This window comes from Rhinolophus hipposideros (genome assembly GCF_964194185.1).
Source record: "Rhinolophus hipposideros genome assembly, chromosome: 7".
Classification (NCBI taxonomy): domain Eukaryota; kingdom Metazoa; phylum Chordata; class Mammalia; order Chiroptera; family Rhinolophidae; genus Rhinolophus; species Rhinolophus hipposideros.
Genome location: NC_138053.1, coordinates 66,097,506 through 66,110,757, shown reverse-complemented (window position 1 = coordinate 66,110,757; position 13,252 = coordinate 66,097,506). Strand labels below are relative to the sequence as shown.

At 36.6% G+C, this 13,252-nt stretch overlaps 1 protein-coding gene across 2 annotated transcripts in view; it reads right to left on the bottom strand.

The window, feature by feature from the left end:
* The window catches only part of SLC38A9 (solute carrier family 38 member 9), a 65,523-nt gene extending 53,470 nt beyond the window's left edge, over positions 1-12,053 (bottom strand). The window contains exons 1-2 of one of the 2 annotated variants that reach the window (XM_081054012.1): positions 11,953-12,053; positions 8,714-8,860 (exon numbers count right to left, since the gene is read on the bottom strand). In XM_081054012.1, the coding sequence (XP_080910138.1) occupies positions 8,714-8,826 (113 nt within the window). In that variant the 5' untranslated portion in view covers positions 8,827-8,860; positions 11,953-12,053. Of the gene's footprint in view, positions 1-8,713; positions 8,861-11,617 lie in introns of both variants that reach the window. The other variant, XM_081054011.1, reaches the window with a different exon arrangement.
* Between the last annotated feature and the right edge of the window lie 1,199 nt (positions 12,054-13,252).

Below are 13,252 nucleotides of genomic sequence, written 5' to 3'. Positions count from 1 at the left end.
CTCCTCCTTCTATCCACTTTATGAGAATGCCAAAATAAATCACAAATTGTCTCAATTAACTTAAATGCAATAAATTAAGAGTATTATTAACTTAATACTTTGAAATAAACAGCTTGTCTTAATTATAAATAAAGGGTAGGCTTCAGCCTGCAATGTCATGCCGATTATTACTCTACTTCTTAAACAAATCTATCAAAAGAATTTCTGGGGAAAAATACTTTCCAGTTTCATAACCTAACTATTCTCCATTAAAAAAAAAAAAATAGCAGGAAAGAAGAAAAACTCCAGGCCAGCATTTTAACTAAAATTTGCTTTCCTTAAAAACTGGAAAGGTAATGAAAAAGATAAAGAATTCAGCATGTGTGTATATATATTTATATATGTTAAGATAAATCTTATTTTTAATATATACACGTGATTCTTCAAATGAGTACTAAAATTGCTTTCTTCATCTTAATTCAGTTACCTAGAAACTGAAAACACAAAAAACAAAACTCATCTACTCTTTAAACAGATCACCAAAGAACAAGAGCCTCTTTCTTATTCCTCTCCCATAACTTAAGAATGGGATAATATACATCAAGCCTTAGAAATCTTCATCATGGCTCTCAAGAAAGGTAAATGAACTAGGAGTGCTTCTGCTTTGCCACTGGAAAGACAGAAGCAAAAAGCAGTCCACACTAAGTGGTCTTTCAGGTGACAAAGGCCATATTTTCAACCCAGATGGCAAATACTGTAATAGACTGACCAGAATCCATGGTTGGTTGTATGGCATGTTACTAAGCAGACCAATCACAGAATAATAATAGACTGATAAAGCTAAGAGTCCAACAGGAAACTTGTCCTGCCAACTGGGTCCTATCAACTAATACTAACTAGTAACATTTGTTATTGTCATTGAGATTTCTTACTGTCAGTTATCGTGATTTTTAGTTCCAGAATTTCAGTTCTTTTTTAATTCAACAAATATTTTCTGTGAATTTGGTTCTTTGTTATATTTCTAGCCAGTGCCCAAATTCTCAACCTTATTTCAATTTCCTAAACATATTGAACATAGTGCGTTAAATGTCTATTTCTGATAACTGCATTATCTGGCTCACCTGTCAGTCCTTATTTTATATAGAGTCTCTTTATTTCTAATCATGTCTTGCCTCCTGTTATGCCTTCCTATTTTAAATCAAATACCTGACAGTGTACTTATGGAATTCCAGTATGTGGAAACTGTGTAAATAAATTGAAGCCTAGGATAATATTATTTTCATTAGAAAGGACTTACATTTGCTTTTGGGAGCCAATTTGAGACGCAGCAATCCTAGATTACTGTCATCCAGTTTTGGGGACTGAGATGAGTTCAAGTTGAATTGCAGTCCCTGCAAGAAGGTCATTCTATTTCAAGTTCACTCATATTTCTAGGCTTATAGAGCTTAGGGCTTCCAATCCAAAGTTTGTATGAAATCTCTTAGTGAGCCCTGGATTCCAAGTTTTCTCCCTCTAGCCTTGTAAAACTGTCAAAGCTCTGCTCAATTTATCAGCCTCTCAGCTAATGAACTGGAAGTGACAGATACCCTTAAGGAAATGTTAGACTCTCTTTTCTGGGTTTCCTTCTTCCTTTTGATCTAGAGCTCATTCTTCATTGTCTTAATAGTTCTCCGTTATCTTTGAAAGGATTCAGGACAGATCTCCCCAAGATGTGCTACTTTGGCATGTTGTTTATTTTGATCTAAAGGCAATAGAAACCCTGTGGGCTCAAGATGAACATCTGCCCCCCATCCTCCTTAACTACCTAGAAGAATTTAAATTAGGGGCCTTGCCCATAATAGTTAAAACCAAAGATAAGTTTTTATGGCAGAGCAAACATCTAATTACTGGTCATCTGCTTTTCTTATCATCCCCTGAGGCCTGAAGGCTGTTAACTCATCCTTAGTTCAGAATACTGTATATACCTCATTTTATCTTTCTGCCTCTGAACCCCTCATATTTGTGGGCTCTCTGACTCTCAAGTATGTGAGGTTCCCATATATATGTAGGTAATTAAATTTGCCTCTTTTCACTTGTTAATCTGTCTCACGTAGATTTAATAACTAGACCAGCCAGAAGGGAGGAAGGAAGGGAAGAAAATACAGCACACCTAGTTTATATGCAAAATAGAAAAAAAATAGCAAAATCAGATAGAACACATGGATCTAGAGATGGAAATGGAAGCAACTCAGGCAAGCAGATTTGGGTACAGGAGAGCAGTTAAGCAAAGAGGACTGGAAGGAGAGGAAGAAGTAAAAAATATAAGAACCGGGCAGAGGACATGAAGAGACATTTTTCTAAAAAGGACATACAGATGGCAAACACACATATGAAGAAATGCTCAACCTCACTAACCATCAGAGAAATGCAAATAAAAACCACAATGAAATACCACCTCACCCCAGTCAAAATGGCTATCATCAATAAATCAACAAACAACAAGAGCTCGCGCGGATGTGGAGAAAAGGGAACGCTTGTGCACTGTTGGTGGGATTGCAGATTGGTGCAGCCACTATGAAAAACAGTATGGAGGTATCTCAAAAATCTGAAAATGGAACTACCTTACGATCCAGTAATTCTACTCCTAGGTATCTATCCGGAGAAATCCAAAACTCTAATTCAAAAATCTTTATGCACTCCTATGTTTATTGCAGCACTATACACAATAGCCAAGACATGGAAACAACCGAAATGCCCATAGGTAGATGACTGGATTAAGAAACGGTGGTACATTTATACAATGGAGTATTACGCAGCCATAAAGAAGAAAGAAATCTTACCATTTGCAACAACATGGATGAACCTAGAGAACATTATGCTAAGTGAAATAAGTCAGACAGAGAAAGACAAATACCATATGATCTCACTTATATGCGGAATCTAAAGAAAAGAATAAGTGAATGAACTAATCAGAAACAGTTTTGGAAACAGTGGAAAAACTGAGGGTTGCTAGATGGGAGGGGGGTGGGGAAACGGGGGAAGGTGAGGGGATTAGAAAACAGTCTGTAACCACAAGATGGCCACAGGGTTTTGAAAATTAATTTGGGGAACGTAATCAATAATGTTGTAAAGATTTTGTAGGGTATCCGATGGACACTTGTCCCATTTGGGAGACCACCTCAGGGATGATGTAGATGCCTGATCACTGCACTGTACACCTGAAACTGAACAACAATGAATGCCAACTATAATTTTATACATGTGTATATATATATGTATATACTTACAAGAAACGGAGTACAGCATTAGGAATAGAGACAGTGGACATGTAATGGCTCTGTATGATGTCAGAGGGATAGTGGATGGGGGGAAGGGGGTTCACACAGTGTGAGGGATATAAATGATAAACGTCTAAGTATTACTTTGTCTTGTGCACCTGAAACTAATAAAAAAAATACAATGCAGAAAAAAAAAAAGAACCAATGAGTTAGAGCGAATAAAAGGATTCTGATGGGACTAGAAATAAGATCCTACTCTAATAAAGCCTCTAACTTTATTTATATTTATATTTAAAACATCTCTAACTCCATGGCTAGGATTGTCCTTATTAAGCATTTAACAAAAAGAGTAACACTGGGAAAGAATAACGGTGGAAAGTGGAGAGAAAAGAGGTGAGAAAAGTGGACTGAAGAGGGAAATAAAAGAGGAGGAGCAGTAAGAGAGTAGGAAGAAAAGGAAGGAGCGGGACTGGTACAGAAGTAGTAATGCAATCAGTTAAGTTGGCTATCAGCTCCATAGCACTGATAAATGGTCAGGCCCTCATTCCATCTACTTCACCTGGATGGAAAGTTCCTCAAAATGCAATTCATGCAGCTCTGGAAACCAACCCTCCTGGAAAAACTACTTTTCTATCTTTTCTTGTAGATCTGTATAATCCCCAATTATGAAACTACAAAGCCTCAGTAATCACTTCCAATCACTGTTTTTGGGCCAGAATCTACCTTTACATATTAATGGATAAACTCCTCCCTTTGCTTTGTTATTCCCTTTCTCTCCGAGCACTACAAGTACCAAAAAGAGTCAATTCAAGCTGCTATTCAGTGATAGTATTAATGACAAATGAAAGTGAGAGAGGCCATTTTACAGATGCACCAATTAGTAGCCATTCTAAAAAACCAGGTGTTACAGCATATGCAGTGTGTTTGAAGGGCACCAGGAATACCACTGGCTTATCAGAGAACTTAAAATGTTATCAACTAGAAAAACCTAACTTTTAGGTAAGAGTTTTTTATATCTAGGATTCTCCACATTAAAATGCAAATAGCCATGGAAAAGTAATAGACTACGTCTTTGACACATCAGATTATTTGCCATTCTAACACTAAAGAGACAACAAAGCCCTGCAAGAATAGGACAGATAAATACTGGTGAATAAGGGGCAGAAGAAAAGTATGGTTTACAAAGCATTGCAGAGGGAATTCTTGATTGAATTCTTGCCCTGGGGAAAACTGGACATACAGAGAAGAGCTTGAAAGCCCTAGGCTCCGGGAAAATTGGAAAAACAATTAGAGACAACTGACAAAGGGAAACTGAAAAACTAATAAACCATTTCACAATTTGGTTTCAGGCTGGCTGGAATGATCATTTCCCAAAGGGAATAATCCCAAAGCAGCAGCAGAGTTATGAAGCAATCCTGAATACCAGCTCTATCTTTGATTACCAGAAAGTCTGAAAAAGGCAGGAAAACAATCTCTGTGATTACCATGGGAATATAGCAAATACAGCATAGGAGATTTCCAAACATTTCTGTCCCTTCACCCACATTTCTCACTTTACCAGGTGAAAAACTGATGGGGGAGGAGAGAAAAAGCATGCAGAGGGGAAAGTGGACTTGCGTAGTTTGCAAAAGTTCCCTAAATGATCCAAATGATTATGTCACATACCTTTCCTCTATGGTGACAAGCTCCCTCATCCACATAAGTCTAATTAGTACCCATTTCCACCAAAATGATAAGCAGATCCAGCACATTCTTTCAGTGCAAAGGAGTTGTTAAAATTCTTACAGTTTGAACTGATATATAGTTTTGATTGCCACCTAGTGGAAGAGATAGAATTAACCACAAGCCAAACTAAAGGTAAGATCCTAAAAGTATCAAATGTTGTTTTCTATACTCTGTTAAAAAACAAACAACGAACGGGCCCAAATAAGGTCACTTCTGCTAAGTCCCACTCAGCAACAAACTTAATACTGAATTTGCAGTTTCAGTTTCTCGCAGAAAAGTAACCTTCAACCAGTCAATCTGGAATTATCTGGTCAACACTAATGAGGTAATCTGCCTGATCTCTGCTTTCCCCTAAATGAAGAGGACCTTGCTTGCCTGAACTAATTCACAATTTGATAATAACTTTCTCATTTTGCCTCTTTTCTGTCTTTAAAAGCCTTCCATTTCACAAAGCTCCTCAGAGCTCCTTTCTATATGCTAAATGAGATACTGCCAGATTAATGAATTGTTGGATAAAGCCAATTAGATCTTCAAATTTACTCAGTTGTATTTTGTTTTTTAACAACTCCGACAGCTGGAGACAGTTTCCCAAAGTGTGGTTATATGTAAGATGTTTTTAAACAGCATGAGGATGAATGCTATTTTAGCTACCTGGTATTTATTGCAATGCATATAAGAAAAAAGTATAAACGATACTTCAAATCCATCATTTACCAATTATGTGAAGATGAGGCTAAATTACCCCGAATTTTTAAAAATTAAATTAAAAACATACATTAGATCATAATATACAGATGGTAATATCACTAAAATCACATGGTGACTCTAAAATGACTGAAATTTTGCAAATAGTTGTCTAAGCTGATTCTTCCAATGGAAGATAAATTCCCGTCAGTGTGTCTGACTTTTATTTACATATATAAAATGAAGTAACTCATAGTTTAATAGAAATAACAATGTTTTAAGGTACTCCTACTTTTTTTCCCATCAAATAAGTTCTGTTTTCAACATAAATTATTTCACAGGCAAATTAACATTCAATACTGCTAAGTCTGTATCAGCATTTGCCTTCCAAAATGTGCTTACCTAAGTAGTTATCCCATAAATGTAAATAGTAGATTCCCTTTCATTTTGACAAGTTTCATTATAGAAAATATATTTCCATTTAATCTACACAGTTAACAAATCCTCAGACAACTGTTTAAACTCCTGTCAACTTATTGCAATGGAATATACTGTAATGACCTATGTTCTATTGTCACAATGGTCAATTACTTATCATAGAATTTAGAGGTTTCAAAAAATCCTGAGATTCAATTAGCATTCATTAATTCTTGTATTCACTGATGTTGGAACAAGTAAAAATGATAAGATTCATTTCATTATTTTCTCTGATGACACTATAAATGACGATGTTAAATTTGTGATACATCTCACATTGCTACCTCTCAGTGCAAGAAAGACTAAAAAGTTAAGTACAGTCAGGTGCCACATAACGATGTTTTGGTCAATGATGGACTGCAGATACGATGATGGTCCCAAAAGATTATAATGAAGCTGAAAAATTCCTATCACCCAGTGACATTATAATGAAATGCATTACAATTGCCTAAAGTATTAGCACAGTAACATGCTGTATAGGTTTGTCCAAAGAGCAACAGGCTATACCATACAGCCTAGGTGTGTAGTAGGCTATACCATTTAGGATCGTGTAAGTGCACTGTGATGTTCGCACAACAAAATCACCTAACAACACATTTCTCAGATGGCATCCCTCTCATTAAGAGAGACACATGACTGTATCTGGAAAATGAAAACAGGGTTATTGAGACAAGCTTAAACCAATCCTCTTTCATCTACTGGATTGGAACCTACTGCGACCCTCAGCAAAATTAGGAACAAAATTAGGATTCTGTTGGCAAGGAATAGGTGGGGTTATTGAATATTTATCTAACAGTATCTGCCACACCTCCTACCTCAAGCATTCAGTTTCTCTATAAGGGGACACCTAACTACTCTTACAGTTTCCTATTAATTCCCCCAGAGTCATTTATACATATTGTATTATACATAATTTATTGATTTATATTTATCCAAATGGTGGTGTACCATACACACTGCTCTGCACTTCACTTTTTTCATTTTAACAAAATAAGTTGAAGACTTTTGCATTTTGATGTGTAATAAAGCCACTTCCTTCTTTTTAATGGGTGAAAAATATTCCTTTGTATCAATATGCCATAATTTATCCAGTAAGAAAAGATATTTCACTATTATAAAAAAAGTGCTGCATTAAACAACCTTGTACATATATTATTTGACATTGCCAATTAATGCTTAGATGTGAAATTGCTGGACCATGTAAGATTTGGAATTGGCTGCTTGCATTTTTTTTGGGGGGGGGAAATCACATTAAATTTATGGATTACAATTTAAAGATCAGGACATTTTATTTTAGAATCCAACCACTGAGAGGAGAATATACCTTTTTGTTAAATGTCGTATTTTACTAATTCTAGTATACACGTTCAAACATTTCTAAAATATGGATGCATCACAGAATCCAGGACATATTTTAATCACTGTCAGCCAGTAATTATTCCTGGTGTCATGACAGATAACTGTCATCCCTCGTCATTTCAGTCATCAAAATATTTAAGGACATTTGAAGAAGAAATATGAGCCACTGTGCTGTTAGAAAAACTTTGCTGACACCTTCTGGTAAGATCACCAAAGTGCAAGCATCAAAATTAAATGATTTGGAAGAAAACTCTTTCAAGAAATGTTACATTATTAATGCTCTTAATGGTACAAAGGACAATTTTGTATGGGGGGAAAACACTGATTTTGATGACTCCAAGTCAAAAAGTGATTTAGAAGAATCAGATTCCAAATGTGAAGAATCAGATTAGTAAAATCTTAACTGATATACTTTGTTTTTACAGTTGCACAAGAGATATATGATACATGATAAAATACCAAAAAGTCCAAGAGTTCTTTCAGTAAATAAAAAACCAACAACAACAGCGAAACTAAGTTCTCAGAGAATATTGCATAAGAGGTATTGGTAGCAGTTTATCTTAGTGTTATATTAAAAACAAACAAACAGTACAACTTAAAATCAGTATCTCAGATCTGAAGAAATATTCTAAATCTTATTTTAGGTCCCTCAGTGGTATTTCAAAGTTTCTCTCACATAGAGTTTGCACGTTTTTAAAGCTATGTATTTTATCTTTTTTTTACATTTTTTCATCAGAATGCTATTTATTTTTCCCTATTTTGTAAATAGCTGTCTTACTGAATTCTCTTACCATTTATAACAATTTTTCAGTGGATTCTGTTGAGTTTTCTAGGGGTGCAATGAAATAACTTTTAAACTCAAACCTTAAACTATCTGCTATAGAATTTAAATTTAAAGTCAATGAAGGTAAGGACTGTGGGCTACGTTCATTGTTCTATCCCCAGCACCTAGCTTACAACCTTGCACAAAGCAGGTAATCAATATACATGAATTATATGAATGCATCTTACTTCATAAAACTTACCCCGCCCAGAGATGAGTTTAGTTGTAAAAGTCAAATATAAATGAGGAAATAGAATTTACATTTATTCCCTCCAACTACAAACATACAGATCCTGTAAGAAACTGGATTTTTTTATAATCAAAGCTATTTATGCGTGGTTATAAATAGTTCTATTTTAATAATTAAAAACCTTAATTATGAAACAAATGTTTTATTTTAAACATTTACCTTTTGGATCTCAGATCTGATGAATCAAACTGGATATTCATAGGTCCAGGATTTATTTCATGATCTACCTCAGGGATGAGAAGATGCCTAGAATCACTATCCATATTTGCCATTTTTCTCAGACTCTAACCACTGGAGAAGTCAGTCCTATATACATCAAAAAAGATAAATAATTTAAAGTTTAATTAAACAATTATTTTACTATTATTAAATAACACATTTTTATGCATAAGGAATTGGAAAAATACCGGAATATATCTTAATGTGGCAAATGTCTAAAACATTTATTTTATTAGAAACTTGCTAAGTTAAAATGAAGTTACTGCTTATTTTTCAGCTTAATAAAAAATAAGTGGGTAATCCAGTAATAATCCAGTAGTAATAAAACAGATTAGGCTATTTGGACCCATTTTTCTGCATAAAACAAAAAATACTGGATAAAATATTTTTTAAAATCTTTTGAAAAGCTTCAAAAATAGTGAGAAAAATCAGGCCATTTGCAGGTAAAGTCAAGGAACCTAGAGAGGTAAATAGCTCAAGGAAGTTGCTTCTGCTCTGAAGGTATTTTCTGTACCAAGAGAAATTGGGCTGAAGTTTTCAAGGCCTTGTGAAGTATTAGGGAAATAGAAGACAAAACCTGGGATTCACTCAAAGTAAGGAATGATTATAAGAAATCACCCCTACTTCCCATAATTTGGCTGGGACTACATAGAGCTTTACCTTAGCTTAGGGGTTAACAAGTAAAAGTACCTCACTACCTCACAAGGGAACTACAAACAAGTTTTCTTGACACTGACCATAGCATGTCCATGCATGTGTGTGTGTGCACGTGAGTGTATGCCTGTGTGTACGTCTGGTGGGGGAAATGGTATACACCACAAACTGCACCTCATCTGGATTTGCAAGGCAGTTAAAAGAACACTTAAATCTGTGAATATAATTTAAGGCTCATTTGCTTGGTAGAGATTTTAGGTAACTGGCAGAAGCAAATGTAAATCTTTTCTGTAAGGACACATCTTCATCCTAGTCCTCAAAGAAGACTTGCTGCACATCTTTTAAGGACAATACACAGTACACAGTCCAAAGTCACCTAGCATGTAAAGAAATAAAATACTGTTAGTGAGAACCAGAAGAAACAACTGCAGAATGATCCACAAGGACTTTAACTATAGGAATTATCAGAATAAAATTATAAAACAATTATGCTTCTTATGTTTAAATAAATAAAGAAAAAAGGGGACATTTTCAAAAAAAGTAACTGAGGATGTTTGAAAATGACCAAAGTGAATTTTTAGGTCAAAATTTTTAAAAATAATAAAATACAATAGCTAATATTTGAAACTCAATGAATGGGTTTAAAAGTTGAAAATTAATGAACTAGAAGATTAAATCAGAAGAAATTATCCAGAATGTGGCAGAGAGAGGAAAAAAAAGAAAGGCTGAAACTGTGGAAGAGAGGTAAGAAACAGGGGAGATAGAATGAGGTCTAACATGTATGTAACTGGAGAACCAGAAAGAGAGAAGTGGCAAAGGTGATAGTTGAAGAGATAATGGCTGACAAATTTCTAGAATTCATAAAAGATAACAATCTGCAGATTCAAGAAATTTACTGAATCCAAGCAGAATGACTAAATGTTGTAAGACTAGAAAAAAAGTTAAAATTCCAGACCAAAAAGAAAAAAAGTCATAGGAAATTCTTGGAATTAACGTGTTCGAGGGCCCTTGTATTGTCCAGGTCAACATTACACTTTGATGTGATGCATGTTGTAATTTTAAAGGTAACTACTAACCTATAGAAAACAGTGTATCATTAAAATCTAGTAGGGGGGAAAAGAGAATGCTAAAAATTGACCTAAAAACAGGCAAGAAAGGAGAAAAAGAAAACAAAAGAGGAAGCATAAAATAGAGAAGATTCTCCCACTCTTTCTTAAAGACCATGCTAATCAGGATATCTTCCTCATCCCTACACAAAAACTGCTCTTGTTTAGGTCACCAATGACCTCCAGATGGGTAAACCCAAGGGTCATTTCTCAAGTTTTAACTTACTCTCCCTATCAGAAATATTTGCCACAAGGGATCACTCGCTAGTAAACTAAATTCACTAGGGCTCTGAGTTTTCTTTACATACTCTGGTCCCTCCTCTTCCTCCTCTGTTTCCTTCACTGTTTGGTCCTTGTCTCCCAGACTTCTTAAAATTGCAGAGTCCCAAAGTTCAGTGTTGGTCCTCTTCTCTATTTACCATATTTATTAGAATGGAGAAAGTTTAAGTGGTTTAGATAGATCAAACCAGTCACAACATTCCCGTAAACCAAAGCCTAAACCAGAGCAAGGCCCTAATTCTCTTCAATTCTATGAAGGCAGAGAGAGGTAAGAAAACTGCAGAACAAAAGTCTGAAGTTAGCAGAGGTTGATTCATGAGGTTTAAGAAGCCGTCTCCATAACATAAAAGTGCAAGGTGAAGCAAGTGCTGACATAGCAAGGGATCCAGAAGATCTAACTAAGACAAGCGATGAAGGTGGCTACACTAAACAACAGATTTTTCAATGTAGATGAAACAGCCTTATAGTGGAAGAAGATGCCACCTAGGACTTTCATAGCTAGAGAGGAGAAAGCAATACCTGTCTTCAAAGCTTCAAAGGACAGGCTGACTCTCGTGCGAGGGGCTAATGTAACTGGTGGTGACTTTAAGTTGAAATCAGTGCTCATTTACCATTCTAAAAATCCAAGGATCCTTAAGAATTATGCCAAATCTACTCTGTCTGTGCTCTATAAAGAGAACAAAGACTGGATAACAGCACATCTGTTTACAACAAGGTTTACCAAATATTTTGAGCCTACTGTTGAGATCCACCACTCAGAAAAATATGATCCTTTTCAAAATATTACTGCTCATTGATACAGCACCTGGTAACCAAGAGATCTGATGGCGATGTATAAGATTAATGTTGTTTTCATGCCTGCTAACACAATAGCCATTCTGCAGCCCATGATCAAGGAGTAATTTCGACTACTCCATGCGTTTCACAAAAGAACTTCCCGAGTGACAGCCGGCTGGCTTCAAGCTGAGCTCTTCCGCTGCAAGCTCAGCTCTTCCTCGGCTTCCCCTCTGTTCTCTCAGCTCCCTCCCGAGAGGCGACTTGCAAGACCAGGGAACGTGTTCTACCTAAGCAGACCAAGCCCTCAGTTTCCGAGAAGTCGGCAAGAATGTGGAAAATCCTTTCCATGTCCTCTTAACTTACCGCAGCCGGGCTTCTTGTCCCCTGATCAGGAAGAGGCAACAGTCTAGGCCGCGGTGGCCGGCGGGGAATGGAGTTCTGAGAGCGCTTCGCCAGCCGCCAGTGTCAAAACTCCGGGCGCTGCAGACTACAACTCCCAGTGGTCTCTGCGACAGACAACACGCCCCTCGCGGCGGAGCCCAGCCTGTGGTCATTGAGAAGATGGTCAGCGCAGGTGAGCAAGTCTCTCCTGATCTGCCGCCTGATTTCCGGCCAGTGTCGGATGCCTGCCTGAGGCTCTAAGGCATCTGAAAGGAGGGACACTGTAACCTGCAGTCCTTACAGCCCCGGAGGCCACATGAGAAAGGGCTGATGTGTGGCATCATCATCTAGGGATGACCTCCCATTATCTGTTTCTCTTCCCAGGTTTTCCTGGCTGTTCTGTACTCTCATCACGTGATTGAACGCTATGGACACCAAGGGAAACTGGTTTGAAAAAAATGTGTTGGGTTGGCACTCTTCCTCCCTTGTCTAGACAGTTTTTTTTTTTTTTCCCTTTTAAATGTGTTGGCAAACTAACCTCTAGGCTAAAAAAAGGAGCTGTGGGAGGGTTTTAGCACCCTCTGCTCATCCCTAGCCTTTTCTCCCAAAGCCAACCCAAATAAACAATCTAAGTAAAGTTAATGTGCGTATACATAAAAGTGCATTTTTGACTTACGATATTTTCAACTTACTATGGGTTTATTGGGACGTAACCCCATTGTAAGTTGAGGATCATCTGTATTGCCTGTAAGACAGATAAAAGTTATTTTGCTGATTAGGTATCCTTATTGAAAAATGTTTGCAGCTGCTCCTTGGCCTGCCTTCAAATCATCAGTACATTTTTTGATAGCTTCCGTGATAGCAAAATTTTTTATTTCTCTGCATTCCGGACTGAGAAAATAATTTTAGGCAAGGCTGAGATGCACAGAAGTAAATGGTATGGAGTGACATCACTGAAAATGGCAGAGTAGGGAATTTGAAAACTGTCCCTCTGTAAAAGCAACAAATAAGCTGGCAAAATTGCCAGAATCAACATTTTTTTTGTTTTTAGCTCTGGAATCTAATTTTGAAAACTTAACAACAGCCAGGGGAACATTTAAAAAAAGACTGATGAATTTTGGTAAGAGAGCTCTGTGATCATTTCCTACTCTCCAGCTTGGAAGTGGCCTTCAAGACAGCAGCCCATATTCTTGGTGTAGTTTGCTGATACCAAGGAAAGCAATATGGACCTTATTCTCAAGGAATTGTAATTATGTGTTTTAACTTATCCGATGGTTCCCCA